We start from the raw sequence: 26,357 nt of genomic DNA, 5'->3' as shown, positions 1-26,357 counted from the left end.
TGTGCACGAGCCATAAGCGTCCAAGCGATACAGTGGACATAAAGAAGTCTTATTGACCGTGGGTCCCATCCCCCGCTCATATTCTGCCTTCGTGAGGGAAGGAAGCCGGGATGGCGGATGGTCATGCAAATCAAGAAGTATTCCTTGGACAAGCATTTTCTGTCATGCTTTGGCCAACGCCCAAAGTAGAGCTGTGTGACAAAGCTTGTACGTCACCAGCATGTGCCGATCACCGTCCCGTAGGAGTGACAGCACAGCCTATGGAATTTTATAGAAATCACTGTTTTTCAGTGGAAACAAGGAGACAGGAGTTAGTGATGATCTTATTTAAACTTCCCCTCAACTATATTTATTTCATTTCCCTTGAATTTGGGAAATACAAGTGCATAGATAAACAAATATGCAATTAACCAAGTGAATCAGATCAAAATTTGCTACACCTCTGTAGAGGTCTCAGAAGGCTCTGTTTAGTTTAGCTCCATCAGTTCCTAAAGCAAATCCCTCTCTGCCTCCTATGGGAAGGGGGCACCCTGGATGGACTCATGAGGCCTTCTACATGACCCAGGAAAGCTACGGCCATTTCCGCTGTCCAGGGAGAAGAGAGCTGTGAAGGGACACCGTGGAGCTGAGGTGAGCAGGTCAGGAAGGTGGCCAGTTGATGTACAAACAACATGGGGTTGGTGGGTCCTGTAGCCCAAAGCAACACAAAGATAGGAGCAGCAGGTTGCATCCACCAATGTACCACCCACCATGGAATGGCTTTGCTACTGTTACGACTTAAGCCCTGTCCTCTCTGAGTGTGCAGTAGCGCCCTTTCACTGAATCAAGTATTAGTTTAGATATCTAAACTACCAAGAAAACGATGCAAAACCTCTGGATGCATTCATCCCACATCTCAACTCAGTGCGCGTTCTTTAGGCGATGGTTTTGCTACAACTGAAATGTGCTGCCACACCAAAGATTTCAGCCCTAATGATAGAGTTGTATTTAGTTCCTGTAACCATAAGCAACTAATACTTCCAGCAAAAATTGAATCCCATACTTAGAATGTGCATTACTTTATTAGACAGGTACTTGCACAACACAAGGCTTTGTTTTATTCTAACAGCCAGTGACTCGGCAGCATTTGTCTGCTTTTTCCAGTTAAGTAGCTAAGGATATTCTGAGAGCAATGAGGAGGTGAATCTGGAGGCTACAAAAGTGGGTGGAACTTGGTAAATTGTTACCCAAATGTTCACTTTCTCTTCTTGTGGCTGAGCGTACGATGCTTCAAAATTTCAGAGTTTAAAGGACAATATTTTTACCCCTTTTAGATATTCCATCGTCAGGTTTATCTATTAATGCTTTTAGTGTTAGAATTAACCAATGATGCCCAAAGCACAATAATGTCTTAATAATGTAAGTGCCTTGAGTCCGGGGAAGATCAAAGGGATATGACACAAGACTGGACAAAGGTGTTTATGTTGCATGAATAGATTGAGTGTATTGTGCAAGAGCCTGATTGATTCGAGAGGCAAAGCTATCATTCATTTGAATAGGAACAGCAACAGACCATACAGACCTAGTCCACTGCCCCCTGGAATAACTAGAGGACTCCTACTAGGGGGCTGTAAAGCCCAGATCCTCAGAGGCACCTAACTCCCATTGTTTTCAATAGGCGTTAGGTGCCTAAATACTTCTGAGACCCTGGGCCTTAGTGAATTAAAATGTTTTTAAGGTTAAAATCCCATTGAATACAAAGTCCAGATTACTTGCTTTCCCATTGGAATGACATCTATTCTCAAATACTTACAATCCTCCTTGTTCTATCATTTATGGGTATGAGCTTTAAAACTATCAGGCCAGTTCTTCCCATGGTATAAATAAATGTGCATGGGTCCATTGAAGTTAATGGAGTGACATCAGTCTACACTAGCAGAGGATCTGGTCGCTAGTTTTAATTAACTTTGAATAATACAATGAATGTTAAGTTATGGAGATAGAGGCTATACAATTATCTTTTCATAACCTTGAATCAAGTCTCGGCAGAAATCAGTATCACAAATCCTGCAGCTACTTTCACGTGAGTTTAATAGGTCTGTGCTTTCAGGTTATTTTACATCATGAGAACCAGTGTTACACGTTAATAAATCTCCTCTGCTACAAACAGGCGACACTCAGTGACTTCGAAGGTAGTGGCATGCTCATGAATGAGGGTAGAATTTGGCCATTTACAATGAATGCATTTTTTTCCTTTTTAACCACACGTACTCTCAACTCCCTGTGTAAATATTTATCTTCAAAGAGAAAAATTGATTCTATGAAAATTGTTTATTAAAATGCAACATTTTAAGAAAAACAAATTAGGGTTTTTTTACACTCACCAACATCTCCTAATCAGCCAATCCACAGAAAAGCAATAGAAAGGTTTAGCTCTATGTTGATTAACCTTTTGTTCTATCTTTTATCCACCTGACGTACCTTGATACTCTGGTGTAGATACCATATTTGCCCTTCAACGCACACTCTTCCCCCCAGCTGGTTATTCCAGTTAGAAACCAGGTACCTTCTATTTCTGTGGTATGAGGGCCCCCGCTGTCCCCTTCACAGGTATCTTTAGCCTCTGAATGGTAACCAGCACAGAACATATTCTGTAAGATAGAAAACGTGCTGCTTCTCATGCACGTTGCACGGTCAACGAATGGGACTTTCAGAACCTGTAGGACTGTGGCCACCCTTCCCCGGAACAGCTGGCTCCCCCAGCCACTCACAGTGCCAGTTCCATGTTTGAGGAGGCTGTTGGTGAATTCCCTGCTGGCGATGCAAATGGGGGTGACGTAGCTGTTGAACTCCAGCGGGGTCCCAAGCTCTAGCAGTGCTATGTCATTATGGTGCTTGTTTTGGCTGGCATTATAGGTGGGATGAGGAAAGATGTTCACCACTTGGCGATATTGCTCGGTACCGTCATTGACTTCCGTGTTGTGTTCCCCTGGTGAAATAAACGTGGTGCTTTTTACAATTACAAGCAACCTGTGGGTGACTAAATACACTATCAGGGTTAGTAACTACACATACAACTGATATTTTTACTGTCACTGAGGCTCAGCTGGGAGCCAAAATGTCATAAGTTCAAATCCCACCCTGGGAATTGGCTCAGACCCAGTGGTGATATTAGGTGTGCTGTCTGTCGGATGAGACAAGGTTCACTGTGCCTGTTACTGTATAATCTATTTGTTGCTATGTGTTTGTGTCACTGCAGTCTATTAACAGATCTGACTAAGGCCCTGTTCCTGCAAAGGGAGAGGTTGGCAAAAACTTGCCAACTGCAGAACTGAGGCCAAAGTGTGTGATGATCTCCTCATCTAGGGTCTGATCCTGCCCCCTTTTGAAAGTGACTTCACTGGAAGTAGGATCAGATCCCCTAGTGTCTGCCCTGCAAGGAGTAGGAAACCAAATCCCAGTGATAGCTCGTAAGTAGTTTCCTTATGCTATGTGAGAGAGTCCCGTGCTGCAGGATCAGGTTATGAGTTATGTCCCTTATGGTGCAAATGTAACCCATTGATGAGTGTGTGCTACAGGCTCCCTTCTGTGCCGATCCCGGGAGGCGATGAATTGGTACAGTCCCCAAATCCAGAGCCTTGGCTCTTTTCTTCAAGCTGCAGCAGCTCATACTTTGAGCTCTAGAGGTGCCTGATGCAATGACCAGCCTCTTGAGGTGACAGACCAGGGACTGCAATGAGCTGCTATGGTCTGAGATAATGCTCTATAGCTGAGGGCTCTAACAACTCATATCCTTTGTGGATCAGCACAGAGGGGAACCTGCAACACACACGCACCAGTGGGTTACACATACATCAAGTTTAGCTGCCCACGTTGAATGATGTATCAGACCAGAGACGGTGGCCGCCCAGCTAAAGATCCAATAATACTGTGTTAAAACCCCCCCCCAAAGCCCCCCAAACCAGTTGGGGCTAACCCTGGCCTCGTAGCCAAAATGTTCTGTTGGGAAATAGGGGGTGGTGATCCAAGTTTTGTAGCGGTTGGGATAACAGAAGTTGGGTGATTCTTTGCAGAGTTGTAAGGGGGAGCGTTGTCCTTGGATTTTACAGTCTCCCGAACCAAGAATATATTTATTAGCAAACAATACTCCAGACCCACAGCAGCCATTCTGTATCTTTGCCAGAAGGACCGCGCCCCCCATAGAGGTAGATGCAGGGAGTTGTTGCCAGCAACTGGACTATTAGGCCCTACAAAGGCAGTAGATACAAAGTCTCTGTTCCAAAGCCCGTCTTTCCCAGCTCCTGCAGATCCCCCTCCCGCAGCTTCCTACACTTTCCTCTGCTGAGGATAAAAATCAACTGCAGGGGCTTTGCTGCTTAGGGCTATTGCAGCTGATTTTTTGGCAGGCTTATCCTGTCCTTAAAAGACAAAAAAAGGGGGAATTTGTCAAGACTTCAGGTGTTTTGAGGCTGCACAGTGTTAAGATTGATCAGAGAAGTCCTTTCCTGCCCAAAGGAAAGTCTACCTGCCCAGGCAGCTTGCTAACTAGCTCTGCAAGGAAACCAGAAGCAAAATCACTTCCCCGCCTACTGGGACCAACATCCTAAATCTGCAGGTAACTCGGGTGGGATGGAGGGGAATCCTGAGACCTGATCAATAGCTTGTCACAAGCAACCCACTTCTCTTTTTTGTGGCCCAAAGTGGGTCGGGAACGTTTAGCCTCTGCCTCAATCTTCCTCCGAGCTTTGCTGCAGTCTCTAGAATCTGAGCTGTTCTGTCTGTTGTATTCGCAGTGCTTCTGCTTTTAACAGTTTATTGGCTTCCTGCTGAGCGTGCCACGAGAGAGCCTGAAGTCAGACCATCAGTCAGCTCTCTGTGTTCTTGTTAATGGTATTGTCTGACTGGCAGCTTTGCTCACTACCCTGTTTCTGAGCCACCCTCATTGGGTGTGGGTGTGGGTTGTTTTCAGTGCATTAGGATATGAGATAGAAATGAGGGAGTAGGGATTTCTTTTCAGATGACATTACGAAGCTGTAAAAATAAGACACATATGGGGGAGACTTTGAGGGGGTTTTTTTCCTATTGGTTTTTCTTATTGATATTGCTGCATAATTGTTGCGGGACAGCCTGAACATATACCCTATGTGGGGGGTAATTTTAACGCCTTTCTTTTTGTTTGCTAAATATTTCAAGGGGGCGCTATTGTGCTATATTTACAGCTAGGTGTTTGGCATGGATGGAGGGGAAAGTGCAAGGTGCTTGATGTGAAAACATCAAGTCACTGGGAAAACCTGCAACCCCAGATTTTTTTCCCCTCTTTACTTGGTACCTGTCAATAAAATCCACTCCAGTAAAACCCAGCTGTGCTCCTGAACAATCATCCTCTATCTCAGTCAGAGGGGTGTGAAACATTTGTGATGAAATTAGAACTGGATGAACTTGCAACAAAATGCAAACCCAGAAACAGACCCATTTCCAAGCGAAAAAATGGGCCCTTCTAACATGAAACTGTTTCCGCTGTATGAAGAGCGGAAGTTGTGTATTCGCAGTTGAACAGATACGCTCTATCACCCTTGTGAACTTTCAGGGAGGCAAAACTGGCTGAAAGTAAATGGTAGAAAATGTGGCACTCAACCTTCTGCAGACCCTAATCCTGTGCAGGGGCAACCTGTACTGCATGGAGCTCTGCTGAAATCAGTCCCGGGGGCTTTTTGTCTTAAGCCTTTTCGACAATCCCACTCTTAATGTCTGAGTTGCTCCAAATTAAGTGACAATTAGAAATATACCCAGATCACCTAACTTTTAGTCTGGGTGTGTTGCACGTTTCAATTGAATCGGTTTTTATTGGCGGCTGCTACTAACTAGATTTGTGTCCCATGTGCTCAGCAGTTATAATATGAAATAGACACTTCATAAACAACTTGAGGAACCTGACTTGTGAGCCATCACCTTTTGACCCTGGCCAAATCCCTGCCTTAGTTATGGGGCCCTGCGTTGAATTCTCTTCAGGTTTCCCATAGGCAATCAATGAAAGCCGAGTAGCTGGCCAGGACGGGGACAGCGGGATGAGGGGGGAAATAGCTTTGGTAAAGATGCAATGAAGTCATTTTGTGGATGTGTCAGTTTTGGCCTGTCTACACCTCACAGTTCCTCACATACAAGTTCAGTTCTCTACTTCAGTCCATAATTTCTACTTTCTGCAGAATTTCAGTCTTTACAGGATCCATTTCTGCTTCTGCTGCAGAATCATTTGGATCATTGATCCCTCAATTAACGTTCAGATCTGTGTGACGTTTGGCCAATGAACAGTTAGTTTTAGGAAAGTTTAAGGCCTGACAACCATGGAAGCAGAAATGCAGTTTTTAGCTGCCGGCAAGACACTAGTTGGTCAATGGAGCTGTGCGGCACACTGCCACCGATAGGCCTGTTTTAGTCCCATCCGCTTTATAGCCACAAACGCGGATATCCGCGGAGCATTTGTGTGGATGGGACGTGCATACAGATTTTGTATCCACGCAGGGCTCTATTTGTCAGGTATTTCATGTTCTGTGTCAGCTAAGGCTTCTGAGGGGAGACTTGTCATATTCTGACTGGTGGTTTTCTGGACTTTTGTTTCACTAAAGTGAGACCCCAAAACTCCTCCCTTTTAGGCCCTGGTTGTTGGGAGCCATGATCCTGGAGACAACACTAAAGCCACCTGAGCTTACTCTTCTAATTTACTATGGGCCCGATTTTCAGTTGGCGTAAACTGCTATAGCTCCATTGAAGTCCGTTGACTTTAATGGAGCTAAGCCAATTTATACTAGCTAAGGACCTGGCCCTACATCTTTGTTTTCTATAGTCAGTGGACACCTTAAAGCCTGTTACATTACAACTCTAGCTGTACCGTGGCACAGTTGTCTGGCCTGGACAGAGGCATCCATGTTCTCATACAGTTTGTACGTACAGCTGGAGTGGGATAATGTGACTATGAGGCTGTAACACAACTCTTGTTCCCTACCTGCCAAAAAACATGTTGTCCCATCAACCTAACAAACAAACCCTGCTGGAATATGGATGCTAGTCACAGGTCTAGGGGAAGCTTTGCCATGATAAACATGTTCATAAACTGGATATTTTAGTTAGCCCATTTTAGTTAGCATGCCTAACTGAATATCCACGAATGCATTCAGACTTCCTTTTGCTTACCTGCCACGACAGTAATCTGTGCTCCAGGCTCAATGCAGTGCGCTGCTGTTACGATCCATTTTTCATTGACAATAGACCCTCCGCAGAATCCTACTCCATTTCTACTCTGCAAATGAACCTACGGAGAAAGAAATCCAAGCCTTGTGTCTCACACAAACCAGTAATGAAGAGAAATCAAACATCATAGGTCTATTAAGGGAGCGGACAAAGGGTGAGGAACAGCCACTGCTAAATGGTACATGCAAAATTGACACCGTGAAAGCAACCACCCACTTTCCCGCATGTTCAAAGACAATTTCTGAGGAGTTCCTGAGCATCCTTCCTCCCCTCTTGAGGTATTCCTGTCCCGTCCTGCTGGTTTGACCACATTTCACAGGACAACCTTACCAATGGCTAAATACCATCTCCCATCCCTCCTCTGGCTAGGTCATGACAAGGGGAAACCAATCTAACACCACGTGAAGTTCAACTCCCCTCACAGTCATTCCAGACAGACTCCTGAACAGGTTATATTGGACACCAGTGAGAATAGTGGCAATGGACCAGCTCCTCTGCTAGCCTAAGGCAGGTAGGTGCTGCGCCAGTGGTAGCCAGCGGACACAGGCCTACATGTTTTACATTCCAAAACTTCATTTCAAATTAAATATGCAAACTTATTAGGCACAATTAATTTAGAAGAGGGATTTCCCAACCATGTTGTTCCTTAAATACCACACGATCGCTACTAGAGACCAGCTTCCTTCTGTAAGTGTACCTGCTGCCTCTTAGCCCCGAGAAGCAGAATGTTAAGCAGGAGAGATCAATACTTATGACTAAGAGAAAGAAGCCTGCATACTACAAGAGGTTTGCACCAAAGAGGATCTGCTCTACAATTAAAGATCAATACTTTGTATCTTGCAGGTCTCTGTTAATAAGGCACAGGATCTATTTGTACAGATGAAAGATAAATGTCCCTGTTAATTCCAACCATGTTTTAGTTTGGCAAGAGATATCTCTAATTAAGTTAATTGTAGACTTGAAGGTACCTAGCCACTGGAGGGCAGCTATAGATTGAAAATTACAACACTAAACCAGCTACTTAAATATCAGGCTGCAAAAGTATGAACATAATTTAAAAAAAGTATTTGCTACTGATTTGAGATGTGACCCAAACTAATCTCCAGATCCAACTGTCCCCAAGAGCTGAGACAGTTTAGATGAAGGTCTGAATTCTGTGTCTTGGGCCCATGTCCATTAGCAATGTCTTAGATTTCAAGTGACGTTAGAGGCCTTCTCTAACATTAATCAGGCTGTTTGTGCCAGTCCATCACGGAAGTTACAGCACCATAAATTCTTGCCCAGAGCTGGTGTAGCGGTGCATGTTGTTAGTCGTTCTGGGCTACCTTTTCCCTGTGTCCTTGTCTGTCTCAAGTAGACCAGCCCAGGTGTGGGGTTTTCTGCCCAAAGTTATCCATTGCAGCCACTAGAGAGGCTTCTCCTTCAGCTGCCAGGGGCACTGCCTTTCTTGTGCTCTCCAGCTATCTTCCTGCATGGAGTGATTCGCTCACTCTTTAGAAACCATTCCTCACCAAGAACTCTGCACAGAAACGTGTGAGCGTGTTGGAGAGAAGAGAATATTGACCAGAGAAAGCTTGGGGTGGTGGGGCGGGGAGGAAGAAGTGGAGGAGAGAGAGTAAGGGGGAGAAAAATAGGTGGATCCAGAAGGCAACTCCACACTTGAGAGGGTGGGGAAGAATGCCCCAAGGAGTAAATGGAATGGGGACACAGAAGGGGGAGATAGCTTTTAAAGAACCCAAATGGAACACCGGACCACTCAGAAACACACTGCAGGAGGTAGCAGACCTTCTGACCATTGCCAACTCTTCCAGGGTAGCAGGTCTACTAGCTACTTCCCCACATGATGGTGATAAAAACTGGGAACGGGGAGGCACCCATGTTTAGGGTGGCAGGAGAGTTGCATGGCTTGGTAAAGGCCTCTCTAGAGTTGGATAAGCATCAGAATTTGAAGGGTTTTTTCCAGTCCTGTGTGGTTTCCCCCTTACTCTTCTTAAAGGTGTATCCTACCGTGGTGTCTCCTGTGTATGATTTTATGTCACTGAGATGAATCATTGTGTAGTGGTGTATCATCACCATGCAACATATGGAGCTGGAGAATGTAGGGCTTTGAGCATCTCTGGGCTGGTAGTCGGAGCAAGACTGCAAGCTTGGTCATTCCTGGAGACGATGGGTCTGTTTTTTTCCCTTGATTGCACCTAAATGGCCCTGACATCTGTCAATTTTGGATTCCAATGAAGAAGCTAGTGTCAGCTTGTTTGTGACCATCTTTGCTCATATAAACACAATTGTTTTGCTGTCATCCTTAAGAGGTGAGGCAAATGGTCACTTCTGCCTGCTGCTAACCTTCTAACTTAAACCCCCTTCACGTCTCGGGTTCTTCACCAAAGGTGTCTCTGCCTCTTACTGAGCTCTCGTTTTCGCTACCTGGCTTCCTAGAAACGCCTTCTTAAGAATGTCATTGTTCCTCTGTTTGAGACAGGGTTAAAATACCTCCACTTGATCTGCCTGAGTGAAGATTTTATATCCCGTTTTGTGCAGCTTCTAGTCATTGGTCTTGCAATTGATACCGGCGGTGCTGGAGCTCAAGATATCAAAAGATTGTACCTCATACTGATTTTATTATTTCATTGTTTAGCTCTCTCAGCCATCGCTGGATGCATCAACCTCATCAAAGCCAGGATAACTGTGGAAGTCTTTGAAAAAGGTTCCATTTAGTAACAGTTTCTTCTGCACCTCTCTTCTGTTGCTCCTTGTTTTTACAACTGTTTACACAGCAGTTGGTGGGTGGAGTTTTATTTGTATTTCCCTGGTCCAGACGTCACAATATTTCTGTTTTATTACATCCCTGTTGGTTTGGATGGAGATGGTTGTGATGTCACTGTGATGTTGCAGTCTATATGATTTTATGAAAGTATGCTGATGAGTGTGAATATAATGTAACTAAAATATGCTTCATGCAAAAGGTCTCTTGTAAGGTATCATTACAAAGCTTATAATCAACTAAGTATGGTCATCCTATTTGTATAAATGTATCACTCTTGTATCTGAAACTAGAACTATGAAATATAACTCTGAGGGCCTATTGTAATTATGCAAAGTGTGGGCCATTAATGGTGGTTTGGAATCTTGATGGCTCCCATCAATCAGGACAATTGACTGTGGATGGCTCTGTTGGCAAGCAGGCCTTTCTGTGAGTCAGGCTGGGAGGAATGAAGGCTTGGGGTCTTACAGTGACATGTGATCATGTCACCTGAACTGGAATCCATCTTTAAACTGGTGTTTTTCCATTGAGAAGGAGGGTGGGAACCCAGAGGGACAAAGGATTCCCGCCTTACGCAAAAGATATATAAGTGGGTGGAACAGAACAAATTGGGCAGCCATCAGGAGAAATCCCCTAGCTACCACCTGAGCTGGAACAAGTGCTGTACCAGGGGAAAGGATTGTGCCCAGACTAGGAAGGCGTCCAGTCTGTGAAAGAAAGTTATTGAAACATCTCTGAGGGTGAGATTTTATCTATATTCAGTTTTATTACTGTACTAGGCTTACACTTGCGTGTTTTATTTTATTTTGCTTGGTAATTCACTTTGTTCTGTCTGTTACTACTTGGAACCACTTACATCCTACTTTCTGTATTTAATAAAATCACTTTTTACTTATTAATTAACCCAGAGTATGTATTAATACTTGGTGGGGGGGCAAACAGCTGTGCATCTCTCTCTCTCAGTGTTATAGAGGGCGAACAATTTATGAGTTTACCCTGCATAAGCTTTATACAGGGTAAAACGGATTTATTTGGGGTTTGGACCCCATTGGGAGTTGGGCATCTGAGTGTTAAAGACAGGAACATTTCTTAAGTGGCTTTCAATTAAGTCTGCAGCTTTGGGGCATGTGGTTCAGACCCTGGGTCAGGGTTGGAGCAGACGGGCGTGTCTGGCTCAACAAGACAGGGTTCTGGAGTCCCAAGCTGGCAGGGAAAGCAGGGGCAGACGTAGTCTTGGCACATCAGTTGGCAGCCCCCAGGGGGTTTCTGTTATCCAACCCGTCACAGTCACAATATCTGTTTGTGACTTCTGGTGAGGAATAAACAGATGGAGTAGATAAGACTCCTTCAAATATATATAGGACCAGTTTGTCTGTTGATGTAAATTATCATAGCTTCATTGACGCCAGTGGAAGTGCACTGACTTACACCCGCTGAGGATCTGGCCCAATCTGTGTTCTCATATAGGTGTTCCATGGTAAGAGAGGGTGAGTAAAGAACATATTTAGATGATGCCATATGTGTGAATGGCACTCGCCAGACAAAATGAAGTCTCTGACCCAAATCTAAGACCCAATCTTGCAAGTCTTGGCAGACCCTTCTGGAGCCCCCTCAAGTCAGTGGGTTTCTGCCTGGGTGCAGGGGTCTGCCCATGTGGCTCAAACTGCAGGATCAGAACCTTAAATTGTAAATTCTGATTCATTCAGTGACAGTATCATGAAAAGCGGCCCACAGTTTAGTCTGAAGTATTAAAACATGGCTCTGTCTCTTCTTCATTGTGAAGTTGTGCCCCAAAATGTCAACATGTCTCCATAAATTTTGCTTGATTGGAAAAGTCTTCCCCTTTGGCTGCTTGTAGTGAAGTGCTTGGCGCGCTCATGTATTATTGTGCCAGCAGCCAAAACTGGTTGGATTGTCCCATTTGGACAAAGATGCAGTCACTCTGTCTCCTAGCAAGTTCCCAGTGTGGCCCTGAATGGGGCAAAGTATGTTGCTACAGCATAGATAATGTACATGGGCCAAAAGACTCTGAGATTTGAGGTGTGTGACACTGGCTTCAAAGAGCATATAGAAGAAATCCTTCTGTGTACAAAATGACATGAGAGCAATCAAGTTTAGCAGGATAACAAACAGGAATCAAAAATCCAGTACCTGCCAAGGAACTTCACCTTTCCCGCTTTCCACTCCACCAACGACTCGTGTAACTTGCTTAATGATGGGTGTGATTTGTGTGGTATTGTCTGTTGCTTCGTCGTGATCATCGGTAGAATTGTAGTACCACTTGTCAAAGGTGTTCATGGCTCGGGTGTTCTTGCTTTTGGATTCGGGAGCTGTAATCCTCCCACATGGAAACGGCACTGTGAGAAGAATGCAGCTTCATAAGGTAGCACTTCAGCTGGCCATGCATCATATTAAGTGTTATTACAAATGAAGTGGCAAAACTGGAGCTAAATGTTTCACGCATCTCATCGGCAGGATGATGAAGGAGCTCCAGGGGAGTGGGCTGATTTAAGTGGTTCATGTTTGTTTGTATTAATTTATGGAGATGTAAGTCGCTCTCATAGTCAAATAAACACAACAATAAACTCCATCCGAAGGTCAGAAATAGGAGCTCCTTGGTAGTGCAAGCACAAAGCTTTACCAGGTTTTAGAAATCAATTTTGAGGACTTTAAAATGGAAAAAAAAATCTGTGTGTACGTACACATGGGGATGTGATTAACTCAGGCCTTTACTCAGCATGGTACTGGCATATGCCTAACTTTAAGCATCAGAATAGTTCCATTGACCCAAGGGGTCTACTTGCATGGTTAAAGTTAGCATGTGCTGAAGAATCTGGCTGAATTGGGGCCTCACATGGCATAACTCTGTTGTAAAGTCCGTGTCATCAAACTAACAGTTTAATTAAATGTATTACAATTATTAAAATAAAAATTGGCCATGGTTCCCGGCCAATGGGAGCTGCAGAGCTGGGTCTTGGGGCATGGGGCAGTGTGCAGAGCCCCTTGGTTACCCCTACATGTAGGAGCCAGAGGGGGGACATGCTTCCAGGAGCCGTGTTTAGCCATGGCAGACAGGGAGCCTGCCTTAGCTCTGCTGTGCTGCCGACCGGAGTTTTAACGGCCTGGTCAGCGGTGCTGACTGGAGCCGCCATGGTCCCTTTTCGACCGGGCGTTCCGGTCGAAAACCGGACACCTGACAACCCTGCCTGCTATGAAGCTTTCCAATGAGCCCTGCCTCACAGTCAGAGACTGTGGACCACGCTGTGAACGGGAAGCCTACAAGCATTTCACTTATGCTGTCGACCCATGGTGGTGGCCACATGCAACCAGGCTTCCTGGAGATCGCCACTCTGCATCCTCTGTGTCTAGCTGGTTCTGCCTGCTCCCCCTTCCAACCCTGTTGTTCCTGTAGCAATGGCAGCTTATACTCTTTACCTGGATTACTAGCTAACTGCCAGGAGTCCTGACTCCCAACAATTGTTGCTGCCAAAGAGATGGTGGGGGATCTCGAATAGGAGGGGCAATGCCCAGGGAACAGTCTCTCTCTGGAGATGGTATCCACATTCTGAATAAGTTTGAGAGCCTTAGTAGACGAGGGGAAGGGACATTAATTGTGCCCTATAGTGTCAGATCCCTTCAAACCAGCTGATTTTGGACTCTTGCTTGACATCTGGTTCTACTCAGTAAAGTAGTAATGCAAGTACGACATTTCTTACCCAACAGATCTGCTCCTTGTTTGTATCTGCTCCTTGTTTGTATCAAACTTGGTTACTTTCATGACAAAAGGAATTGCTTACTATTTCTTGCTCCTGTTTGCTCTTCACTGTTCCTGTCTTCCACTCTACCAAACAACCCACATAATTCCCAGTTACAGGTTCTATTCCATCTTTTGCATGAGAGTCAGAATTCTTTTAGCAAAGTTCCTATCAGTTATACCTGTGCAAATCAGCTTGAAAACAATAGGGCCACAGAGAAACGGCTGATTTTGTCCGGCAAAAACCTCTATCACTGATAGCGATGCACAAGAAGGAAGCTTATTTTCTTCTGCGGTGTTCAGCTTGCTTACCAAAATGACGGCTGTACATGTGCCTGAGATATTCATGGTAGGCAGGTTGCAATAAATCAAACACTTAAAAAGGTATTGAGGAGTTTGGGAAAGCCTACTGGGTGGTTTGGAAGATCAGAATTAGAAAACCAAGAAAATCAACTCTCCTGTTGCACATATAGAGAGAGAGATTTCTCCCACTGCGCTTGCTTATTATAACTGACATTTCTATAGCAACTAACTACAGTGCAGTATAAATACAGCATGTGTCTGAGCTAGAAGAGCATGGAAATTATACATGCATATGTAAATATTTTACAACCGATGAAGGTGAGAAGACTATTAAAAAGCTGTTGATAGATTAGTAAACGCATTTTAGAGTTTTGAAAAACAAGTTGGCATTTCTAAGCACTTTCAATGCAGATAGTTAACTGTTATTTTCAATGGCCACATCTCACTTACTTTATATGAGGTCATATCTTTTACTACACCAAGTTCTGTTGGTGAAAGAGACAAGCTTTGGAGTCACATAGAGCTCTTCTTCAGGTTCACCAACAGAACTTGATCCAATAAAAGATATGACCTCACCCAGCTTGTCTCTCTAATATGCTGTGCCCAACATGACTACGACCCCATTGCAAACGGAGTTAACTGTTCTTTTCAATGGCCACTTACTTCTCACTTATTTTATATGCACAGCCTAGTAATATGGTCAAATCTGGGAGATGTAACAAGATAAAGTTGTTTCATGATGTTTTTCAAAGTAAAGTTTCTTTCTAAAGTTGCAACCGTGAAAATCCATGTATTTCCTTTTAACCTCCTTAATAGTAGATTTAGGTTGCATATTTTAGCATCAACTGCATGTCTTTTTCTGACTGTCAAGTGGTGGAATAGAAATAGTACCCAAAAGCAGCACGAGCTTGGCATGTCTCCAGTGAAGACTTCTCAAAGAACTTGTAGGACAATTCCCCATGATGTTCAAAGATGGGATCTAGCCCTGTTCTGTACCATCTATGGGATGTAGCCCATTCTGACTGGTTGTAGACTTTCTCCGTCCTGTCTACTGTAATCAAAAAGCCCATTGCATCCCAAATATGAAGAACGTGGGATCAACAATGTCATAGCTCTTGCTTGCAAGAACTCATATGACATGTATACCGGTGGGCATGGGAGCAGCTGGACACATGGCTTTTCCCTCTAGAAAGTTAGGGGTCTCGGCAGAGAATGTTGTAAGGGGGTCATACTGGCGCATTGACAGAGGAAAAGTAGACATGACCTATAGATGGCCACCTGAAACAAGCAGTGATCCCAATGCCTACTCTTAAGCATCCCATTCCTGCTCTGTAGAGTGGTGGCCTTAGTGTGGCTCTATTTTTTCTCTGTCTTGTTTGGGGAAGGGGTTTATGCCACTAACTGCGTGCATGGCCCTTACCTGCCACAAAATGTCCATGGCTATTGCTAACCTGCTCTACTACACATTTCACGACATGCTTTATGAAACAAGCAGGCTGAGAGCTCCAAAGCCACCAAGGGGATCTAGAGGCACTTGTCCCATTCATTTCAATGCCATTGTGTGCCTAAATACTCCCGGAAGCTTTTGAAATCTAAGCCCAAATCTTTAAATCATTTTAGAACTTGACCTGCAGGGTCACAGGATTTTCCATCTCCATTCAGTTTATAGCCAACTGCACAGGAGCAAACAACTTTGCGGGGTGGGTCATTGGTGCAAAAATGCTTGCATCCTCCATTCTTAGTAGCACAGGTTGAATCTGAAAAAAATTAAACCAAACCCATTAGACACTTTAAAAGTGCAATAAATGCAAAGCTGAAAATGACATCGATTAAGGAGCATGTCGCTGAGCTGTTTACTTAGGACCTAGGCTGGGAGTAATGGGTGGTTAACCCTTCTCAAGATGAGGCCTTTAGACTCCAGCATATAAACAACCCAAACTGTTGCATGGCAGAAGCAAATTTGCATCCTCCCTTCGTCCAATGAAAGCACTGATCAGAATACGCTACAGTCAGAAATTTTGCCTGGTGTGTGTTAAGGGAACCGGAGTTAAGAAACCCATTTAATCTGAAAGCATGGCTAAATCCCTTTGTCTGCCTTGAAAATCTCAACCAGAGTATCTAACCCATGCACTTCTCCAAGGAATATGTGTACAGCTTATGTGAGTCCAAGAGGTTAAAGCAGGGGCAATTATTTTTTTGTCACGGTCCAAATTTCTTCAGCAAGGTATAGTCAAGGTCCATACAACGGAGAAAATAATACAAATAATAATAATTAATAAGTAAATAAAAAGATACGGGGTCAGTCAATTGCATCTGGCAGTCCGGATTTGGCCAGCGGTCCACCTATTGACTACCCCGAGTTAAAGCCAATCTCCCCAAAACTGCAAATGTCTGAGCTAGAACTGGATGAAACTGGTGGGAAAATGTATTGTGGAAAGTCATGGGGAAGTGGTAGCATCTGTGGGTCCCCTCATTTCTCTCTCTGCTGGAGAGTGTTTTGGCTGGTGGACTCCGGTCTCATTGCTGATCCACTGAACCTGAGGCCTGCCCTGCACTCCCTAGCCTCCTGGCAAGCTATCAAGGAGACTGGTTTCCGAGACCTGCTTTGCAGTATGGAGAGGGAGCAGAGTCCGCTAGGGCAGCCTCCTTGTGGGCTACAACAGCACCAGTTCTGACACCAACGACGTCAGAGAGATTGAGGCCACTCAGAGTTTCGGAGCTCTCTGGGACTTGGCAGATCCCCTTGGAAGGGTTTGTACAAATATTTGTACAATATCCCGTGGATTCCCCACCACGCTCCTCCTCCCCGTCTGTCTTCAGTTTGGATTCAGGTGACCAGATGCCAGGTTGAAGGGTGCAGTGTAAACCTTGGGATAGACCTCTGATTTCAGATTGGTGTGAACCCAGAAACTCTAAGCAAAAGTTAGTTTAAACTGCCAGGTTTTGCATCATAAATGAAGAAAACCCACAGATTTTCCATGACACAAACCATAAATCCTCCCTGATCGAGCCCAGCTTTTGATGAAACTAAGCTTGGAGCCTATAATGTGTAATGCTGATGCCTCTGGGTGGGTCCTTGGCAGTGGATCTTGTTGCACGTGTCTCTACTGTCTAAGCAAAGACTCAGCCCCCAGCTTCAGCCACTGACACCACACTAGGGGTGTCAGTGTTACAGATGGTGGCCTGGATAGGAAATTGAACTGGGACACCTCTGGAGCTCGGGATACACTTCCCCAGCCAGGGGGAGTATGTAGGCCATGACAACTTGATGTGAAGTTCTGTTTCCCCTCTAGTGGAGGCTTGGCCAAGTGGAGACGGATGAGCCTGCTACAAAGGTAGCTAAGGGAGTTGAGTCTTTTAGCTCAGGCAGTAGAAGCTCATGCATTAAGATCCAGAGGTCCAAAGTTCGATCCCCACTGCTGACGACCAACCCAGGGGCATTCACGTTACACTCACATTTTGTCGTGAACATTTTTGATGCACGCTCCCCTTCGCTTTTTCTGTCTTTCGGGAATCTCATCTTCCCGGTGTCGAAAGTGACTAGTCAACAGACTTGCTTGTAATTCTCAGTGAGTTCTCAAATAACTTCACAGTAGATTAACTTCCCTCCCACTTCTCAAGGACACATCCATTTCTGTCGTCATGCTTACGTGATCGTTTACTATTTTTATAAAGTCACTTCATTTCTATTGCTATTTTAGTCCCAGTCTGACATCCACAAGAAGACTGCGGTGGCTTGAGACCATTTTATATTTGCTGCAAATTTAAAACACTCTTCCAGACCCGCACCTCTTCCCGGCCAGAGTAAAAACACAAGTAGAGAGGGAACCTCTGCTCAGTGCTTCTTCGTTACACTGGCTATACTGGATCAGAGGATGGGCAGGAACAATGAGACAGAGAGATCCTAGCTCCTAAAACCATTAGTGATTCTATTTTCATAATCTCCTGAGCCCTTCAGGAGAGTATTGGCATTTTGTTTGTCTTTGGACTCACAGGGTGTGTGTAGTTGATCATTGCTCATTGTCAGACAGGGCCCCCTGTGTGCTGTGCATGAAACTGTTGGGCAATACTCAACCCCCCAGCACTGTAGCTCGGATCCTGCTCCCACTGAGTCAATGGGAAAACTCCAGTTTGATTTATGTGGATTTTGGATCAGGCCCCATTCCTCTCTATCTCCCCAGGAAGTTGAATGGAACCAGGGGGTGAAATCTTGGCCTCGTTAAAGTCAATGAAAATATCTTGTATCTTCTCTTAATTAGGCTCAGGATTTCACCCATGGAGTTAAATAGCCCTGACTATTATAATCATTACAGGAAGGGCTTGTAATAGGGAGAGAAAGGAGGTTCCTGATTAAATATTTCCATTGGCAGACATGACATTACTGAGCAGGCTGTGAATCTGATTCTCATTTATAATATGTGATGGCTGCCACCTTGGCTAACACTAGGGTTTGAACCAGGGAACACCAAAGCGAGAAGTAGAAGTTGCTTTAGCATGAGCTAAATAACCAATCCTTACTAGCGGGGTGGGGAGGGTAGCATCTCCTCTGTGGATTGGGTCCCGAAGGAGAGATCTGTAACACACTCACCAAGGGGTTATACCTGAGTGTTGCGTGGTCACTTACAGCAGTGCAAACTGGTTATAAAAACCACCCAATGAGAATGGAAATTATTCCCATCTACTTTGCCGAGGTCTAAGGGACTACGTATGGTGCAGGGCAGCAGAGAATCTGCCCTCTTGGTACATACCTAGCTCACAGTTCCTTCCTTCATACCCTGCCGGGCACCAACACACGTAGGAACCGATATCATCTGCACAACGGGCTCCATTTTTACACGGATTTGGATTGCACTGGTCTCCATCTTGGAAATGAAAACAAGATCAGCTAATTAGCAGACAAGGGTATTCATCACTTTTGCGACTCAACAGTGAGTGTTCCCCCACCCTACCAGGCTCAGGATAAAGAATGTTAAGCTAAGCTTGGACCTGAAATCTTCTTTTTAAGGGAAAAGTTAGATTCTGGAAAATCATTGCATAACAAATGGACAGAGCAGCAATCCTGTGGTGACCTCTGCAGCTGCATTATGCACAAAGGTCTGATTATGGCATCAAACCTGACCTAACTACAGTCTTTGGTGTGTTAATTCCACTGACTTTAGTTGTGCTCTGCTCAATTCTCACTAGTGTGAGATCAGAGACTGCTCCTACGTCTCATCCAGCTTAGAAAGCTGGAGCTAGGAGGTGGAGTTCCTTGAGAACACGCGGAGCCAGCTGGCTCCAAATTAGGGGTTTTTGTAAGTTCTCATCTTTCCTTGAAGAAGACTGTGGCGTGGCCACCTGGTTTTGAGCCTTTACCGTAAGACCCTGAACTTTAGGTTCAAGCTTTTCTCCTTTTCTGTGAGGGCTAGAAACAGACTTCTTGAAAGAAATGAAAGCCGAGATTCTCGTGTATTCCTGGGAATCCAGCTCTAAGGAAAACACCAATTATCAGAAAATTTGCAATAAAACCCGGGGACTTGGCAATTGGATTAGTGATGCTGAATCTTAAGGAAATAAACTCTTAAAAGACAGAGCAAAGCCGAAGGAGAAGGAGAAATGAAGAGTGCCCTGATGCCTTCATGTTACACCAGGAAATTCAGCTGTTAATGCTTCTTCCTCCTCTCTCTCCTTCCCCCTCGTTCCAATGCAAACGGGGCAAAATATAACAAATTACAGAATGTCCAGCTTGCAGGCCAGGGACTGGGTCTTTTGTCTCCCGGTGGCTTGTGCAGCCACTTATACTGGTGCAAGTCAGTGTAAAACTCCACCTCAACGGCATGGTGGAGTTTTACACCCACTTGTCACTTACAGCAGTGCAGACACAAAGCAGCAGAGAATTAGGACTCAAGCCTTGGAAACTGCCCAAAGGTTACTTGTGTGGTGCAGAAGATGGCCACTTACAGCCAAATTCACCGCTGGGCAGCGTATTAGGCCTGTGCATGACTTAAGCTCTCAAATAGGGTTTAAGTGGTGCCTGGGTGCTTGAGCTGCGTCTCTGCATGGGAGTGAATTTCACTCATGCAGCACAGATGTTGGTACTAGCAGCTCGTGAGCTGGACAAGTAAAACATGCACAGTGATAAAAAAGGAGACCGTAAGATTGTTTTTGTTTTTTTGCAGCAGGGTCATTAGTTTCAATGATAGAAAAACAAAATACAGTATCTCCGTTTCATGGCGATTGTTTTTTCAGAGGACAATTTAAAAAGGCAAATGTAACATTTTTATTGTACAGTTTGGACTGACTCGTGTGAGTTATTTAAGAGTGGCGATGTTCTGTATGCTCAGCCAATCTACAAAGCTGAAACATCCTTAGTTTCATATGTTTGGTGTTCATTTAATATATTTTTTGTGTGTGGGTGTGGGGGGTAGTTGAGGTTAGGGACCAAGGAGTGAAGAGACAGATTGTAAGTGTGAAGCAGAGCTGGACAAGAGATGCAAAACAAGTGTTTCTGAGCATTGGTTTGAATTCCGAACAGCTATCAGTTTTGGCCACATTTATAGCTCTCTTTAATACACTGTTTCCAAGCAAACATGATGTGCTCATACACATGTTTATAGAGGGGCCATTTATAGAAAGAGTCATGTTTGCATGTGAACAGGGCGTTTGCTACTGGGCATTTGTCTCAAACCTTAACGTTTCATTTTTCCATAGGAGCTGAAACATTCTCCATGGTTTACACGACCAATCACACATCACAAACTGCAAGTGGTCGAGGTGAACTCATACAGTGAAACTTGTTCACACAAGCTGTTTGAACAAATGCAAATAATGAATAGCCTCGTAAAAACCAACACTGTGAATTATCTGCAAACAGAACAGGGGAAAGAACTAAATTGGGGGATATATTATTCATCATGCATAAATTTGACCAGCACTACTGTAGAACCTATTCCATTAAATGGGAAATATTCTTTCAATGAATACCTGTACCTCCCATTACTTATAGGCATGTACTGAAAGGTGAATACAGGATGACCTTATGGTTTTTATGTATGTGAAATGTGGAGGAAGCAAATCTCTTACCAATATACCCTTTCCAAAACTCCATCTACAAAACAAACAAACAATAAAATGAATAATTTCTCTTGATATTTAATTTGAAAATTAAATTACAGAACTAGCAAGAAGTAAAGCCCCCAAAACTTTAGGTAAGGGATCCAAATAGAAAGGTTTTAGGGTTAAAATCCCTTTCATGAAGTGGGTCAGCACAGGCATAAGTGCTTATGCGAGACTCGCATGAACATAGGTGCTCTGCTGGTCCATTGCACAGGCTGAATTGCACCCTTTGGGAAAAGAGGCTTTTTCCATGATTGTCTCCCTCCTATCTCTCCCCCAGGACGTTCATAATGGTGGGGCCGGGGTCATTCTGCCATAATAACACTCACTGTTTTTTCCGTGTTTTCAAAGACTTCTCGCGCTTCTTCAAAACTGCATTTTTCTTCCTTACATTCTCTCTCGAGGTTCCCTGGAACAAACTCTTCCAGTCGATTTGAATTATACCTCTTCAGCCTGCGCAAGATTGAGCTTGCTTGTTCATTTTTGATAAAAACTGTAATAAAAAAACCCGTAGACCATAGTTACAGGATGGTACAGTCCCCTCAACGTTTTAACTGTCATGTTTAAGTGCTGTGTTCTGAAACACCAGGCTTTCCGTTCCTGGGTTTTCACCACCTAGACACCATGGCTATGGGCATATTGCACACGCATAGTAAAATTCTAATATAGCGTATTCCATTTCCTGTATACGGAGGGTACCTGTATAATATAACTGTGTCCACACTAGGAGCTGTAATGGTATGACTATATCAGTCAAAAACCCACACCCATAACCAAAATAGTTAGGCGGCTACAAAGGGCGAGCAGATCTGCTTATTAAAACAGAGAAAGTTCTTGGTCATCTACTTGGTCAGCCAAATTTTCAAGGCTCTTTCTTATGACTAACAGGCTTACAGTGAAAGACGTCAAAACCTCTCATGGTCACTAGATGGCGCTGTCAGTTCTGCTTGGGGTTAAAGTTGGACATTAAGTTTGTGAAACCATATTATGTAGCTTCTTGTTCATATAAGGTTTATACTATAACGGATTTCCCAGAGAATGGGAGTAAATTTCATTGGCCACTTGAGACTTGGTGAGAGAGAGAAGAAACTGATCATGATGACTAGAAAGGGAACTTGTGAGGACTGGTAACAGCCAGACAGAATCTCTATTTGCTTTTAGAAGGCTAGTTTCTGCTCTCACTTAGTGCCCAATTAAACGCCCCTTGAAGTCATCCGAGAAACGCCCCCTGACTTCAATAAAGCCCTTATTCCAGATTTATACTTTGACTCCATTTGAGTTCATTGGAATTACCATCCTCACTTACCCCCTGTAACGGAAGGCAGGAATTGGCCCTTCTGCTGGAGCTCTATCTGCAAGTGATTATTCTGACTGCCAACTGTTTTTATAACAGTTTAAACGACTGCAAAACAAGTCTACAGTTCTGTATTCCTTGAGCTGACACGTGCTTTCAATTAGCTATGAAAATTAAAATCTTGATTTTAACAGAACTACCTTGCCCTAGGTCTGAATGGAGTAAACAATTCTATTCTCCCAGAAAGCGGGTCTGGTAGAGAGTTGTGACTATTAATACAAATTGTCCGATGGCAATAGCTTGGTTTGTGTTTAGGGGCGGGATCCAAAATTGATTTCCCTCCTCTTCCTTGAAGTTTTGACCATTGACCAGTTCACACTTAAAATGCAAAGGCGAGCACTGTCGACAGATCGCCCGGAGCAACATCAGTACGAGTAAAGACAGTTCTATCTGCCACCGTACCCTTTGCAAACAATCCGCCCCTTTTGGGGGTGACTGTGCTTCTGGGGCCTGCCATTTTGCATTTGAACTGTGCAAAGGGTCCAGTCCGGTGCAGTCCAAGACGTGGTCAGCTCCGTGGGCTCAGAGACATGCTGCTTTTTTCCACAATTAGTCTCCAGACTAATTACCCAAAAACTAGAACATCAGTTGCAACATTTTCACCTTGTATCTCTTCCGGGACACTTCTAGCCAATAGGAATACAGCAGGCACCTGTTCCAATTAACCTACGTGCACCAGCTACAGATGGTAACTCGTCAGCTGCCTCATTAAAATATAGCGCAAAGCATCCCTCTAACTCCAGCAACTGCCATTCTGCCATTCCAGCTAATGCAGCCATGTCCTGATGCTGCAGAATGCTTTAAAAAACAAAACAACACAACACCCTGGACAAAAGGCGACAGGCTCACTTGGAGAATGGGCATTTTATTCCATCCCCAGGGAAACCTCTGGCTGGAGGCAACTGCCACTAGCTAAGCAGGTGAATCTGAGAATCAATGGAGAGACTAAAACAACGAGGAGTCCTTGTGGCACCTTAGAGACTAACAAATTTACTTGGGCATAAGCTTTCGTGGGCTAGAACCCACTTCATCAGATGCATGGAGTGGAAAATACAGGAGCAGGTATAAATACATGAAAGGATGGGAGTTGCCGTATCAAGTGAGAAGTCAGTCTAATGAAACAATTCAATTAATCCCAGGGGAGGAAAAATAACTTTTGAAGTGGTAATGAGAGTGGCCCATTACAGACAGTTGACAAGAAGGTGTGAGTAACAGTAGGGGGAAATTAGTATTGGGGAAATTCAGTTTAGGTTTTGTAATGACCCAACCACTCCCGGTCTTTATTCAGGCCTAATCTGATGGTGTCCAGTTTGCAAATTAATTCCAGTTCTGCAGTTTCATGTTGGAATCTGTTTTTGAAGTTTTTGTTGTTGAAGAATTGCTACTTTTAGGTCTGTTATTGAGTGACCAGAGAGACTGGAGTGTTCTCCTACTGGTTTTTGAATGTTATGGTGCCTGATGTCCAATTTGTGTCCATTTATTCTTTTGCGTAGAGACTGTCTGGTTTGGCCAATGTACATGGCAGAGGGGCATGACTGTTTAAATACACTTTCTCTGTGCCTGGGTCTATGAGGTTTCCAGTATCCAGGTCTAGCACAGAATTCTGTAGTAGGCACATCTCACGGGGTATGGGAAGAATATTTTGCCATGGTTTGCTTTCAAGGAGTATCGCAATACTGTGCTTTAGGCTCTCAGCTCTAATCAGTGAGTAAACACACTGGAAAGAATATTTTATCTTCCCAGCTAGGACAGTGTGTCTGGTTTGAAGTGAAATAACAATATAGTGCTCTGCACCGATATATAGTCCCTTCCACCACCCCCACAACACAGCACAAACATGGATATAACCTCAGAACCCCACCGGGGCGGGGGGGAAGGGGGGGTTAACCTCCCTATGTAGGACTGGGTCCTGCTTCCATTGAGGTAAATGTTAAAAACGCCTTTGATTTCCTTAATGCAGGATCATGCCCCTGGACATGAGGAAAGATAGGCAACAAATGGTGTGATAGTTGGTGCATCAGCCTCACTTGTATTAGAAATGTCTGCTCTTTGGCCAAACTGTTCTCTTGCATGCTCATAATCTTAGTATAAAATATGGCATTTGAATTCAGCCCGAATTTGGCATTTAAACAATCGTCACAGTAGCAAATCCAAAGACCCTGTCATGTATTTATTGGTCGATTGGACAATTTGTTCTGGGATTCAAATACACCGTAAAAGGCACAGACGCTCATTTGTAAATCTCTCTTCCTCTGATTATTTTATTTGTATTAAAATGGCTGAATCTAGAGCAATTCCTTGACATTAATAGTCATAAAATAAGTAGCAGAAAAGTCCCATTCTTTAAATAAAAAGCACATCAATTAATTTTATCACCATAAAACCCCTATTTTTTTATTCTCAAGAGAAAACATACTTTTAAATGGAGAATGGATAAAATTCAGCAGTCTTACTATGTGAATTTTGTTGCTGGTAAATGATTTATTCCTTATCAGAGGACAGAAATGTTATCCGATCTATGAGAGCAACTAAAAAGCAGAGGACTTGCTAGGTTTAAAATGAACCAACCTGTACATTCGGCACTGAGAAGAGATCCCAGAAGACCAGTGATGATCATGAGAGAGATTTTTGCCATTTTTGTGTACCACGCAATCCTTTTGCTAATGAATTGTGCAAGTATAGAGAAGCTGGATCGATAGTTCCAAAGTACAGGCCCTTGTTTGTTTACTTTGGGTAACCCTTTAATTTAAGGTTCCCAAATGTGCATTTGACGAGGATTCTCTGAAATGGTAGCTTGGATGTGAAAGGAGGAGAAAGCACCCCAACCTTGCACGGGATAAACCTATTGCATAGTTTCAAACCCCAAGAAATATTGTGGGCCAGGTTAGGTGGGTTTATATTTGCTGTTGCCCATGTAAAAAACCAGCCACAGAGCCCAAGTTCCAGAACCAGTGGCAGATTAACGCATGGGCCCACAGAGCCCGTGCCCAGGGCTGCCCAGGACAGATAGAAGGTCCAGGGCTCCCCACAGTGGCCTGGGCTCCCTGGGCGCCTCTTACCACTGCCCAGCTCCGGCTTCCAGCCTGGCCAGGGGGCACAGGGCCGGATTAACGCAGGGGCTTTAGGGGCTGCAGCCTGGGGCCCCGGCGAAACAGGGCTCAGGCAGGCTGCCTGCATGCCGTGGCCCCACGCTGCTCCTGGAAGTGGCCGGCTGCTGGCACATCTCCGCAGCCCCTGGTGGGGGGAAGGGGAGGCAGCTCCGCGCACCCCCAGTACCGTCCCCATAGTTCCCATTAACGCTTGCGGGGGTGGTGTTTGCAGGCCTGGGCAGCGCACGAAGACATGCTGTCCCCCTCCCCTAAGGGGCATGCAGAGACGTGCCAGCAACCGGCCGCTTTTGGAAGCGGCGTGGGGCTATGGCATGTAGGCAGGCAGCCTGCCTGAGCCCTGCTGTGCCGCCGGCCGGGAACCACCTGTGGTAAACACCTCCCTGCCGGAGCTTGCACCTCGCACCCCCTCTCACACCCTAACACTCTGCCCCAGCCTCGAGCCCCCTCCTGCACCCAAACTCCCTCCCAGAGCCCACACCCCTGACCCGCTCCTGCACCCCAACACTCTTCCCCAGCCTGGACCCCCCCCTGCACCACACTCTCTCCCAGAGCCCACACCCCTCACCCTCTCCTGCACCCCAACACTCTGCCCCCGCCTGGAGCCCCTGCACCCAAACTCCTTCCCAGAGCCCACACCCCTCACCCTCTCCTGCACCCCAACACTCTGCTCCAGCCTGGACCCCCCCTCCTGCACCAAACTCTCTCCCAGAGCCCACACCCCTCACCCTCTAGGGAAGCTTGCTGTAATGCAAACAT

At 44.8% G+C, this 26,357-nt stretch overlaps 1 protein-coding gene across 1 annotated transcript; it reads right to left on the bottom strand.

The window, feature by feature from the left end:
- Positions 1–2,291: 2,291 nt before the first annotated feature.
- On the bottom strand, positions 2,292–25,191 carry F9 (coagulation factor IX). The gene is made up of 8 exons (XM_065556726.1): positions 25,060–25,191; positions 21,467–21,630; positions 21,105–21,129; positions 18,791–18,904; positions 15,671–15,799; positions 12,137–12,342; positions 7,168–7,285; positions 2,292–2,968 (listed from the first exon to the last, which is right to left on the bottom strand). The coding sequence occupies exons 1-8, from the start codon at positions 25,124–25,126 to the stop codon at positions 2,424–2,426; spliced, it is 1,368 nt and encodes a 455-aa protein (XP_065412798.1). The 5' UTR covers positions 25,127–25,191; the 3' UTR covers positions 2,292–2,423.
- Between the last annotated feature and the right edge of the window lie 1,166 nt (positions 25,192–26,357).

Source organism: Chrysemys picta, chromosome 9 (assembly GCF_011386835.1).
Source record: "Chrysemys picta bellii isolate R12L10 chromosome 9, ASM1138683v2, whole genome shotgun sequence".
Classification (NCBI taxonomy): domain Eukaryota; kingdom Metazoa; phylum Chordata; order Testudines; family Emydidae; genus Chrysemys; species Chrysemys picta.
Note: the sequence above shows the minus strand (reverse complement) of the source record. Positions and strands in the feature narration are given on the sequence as shown.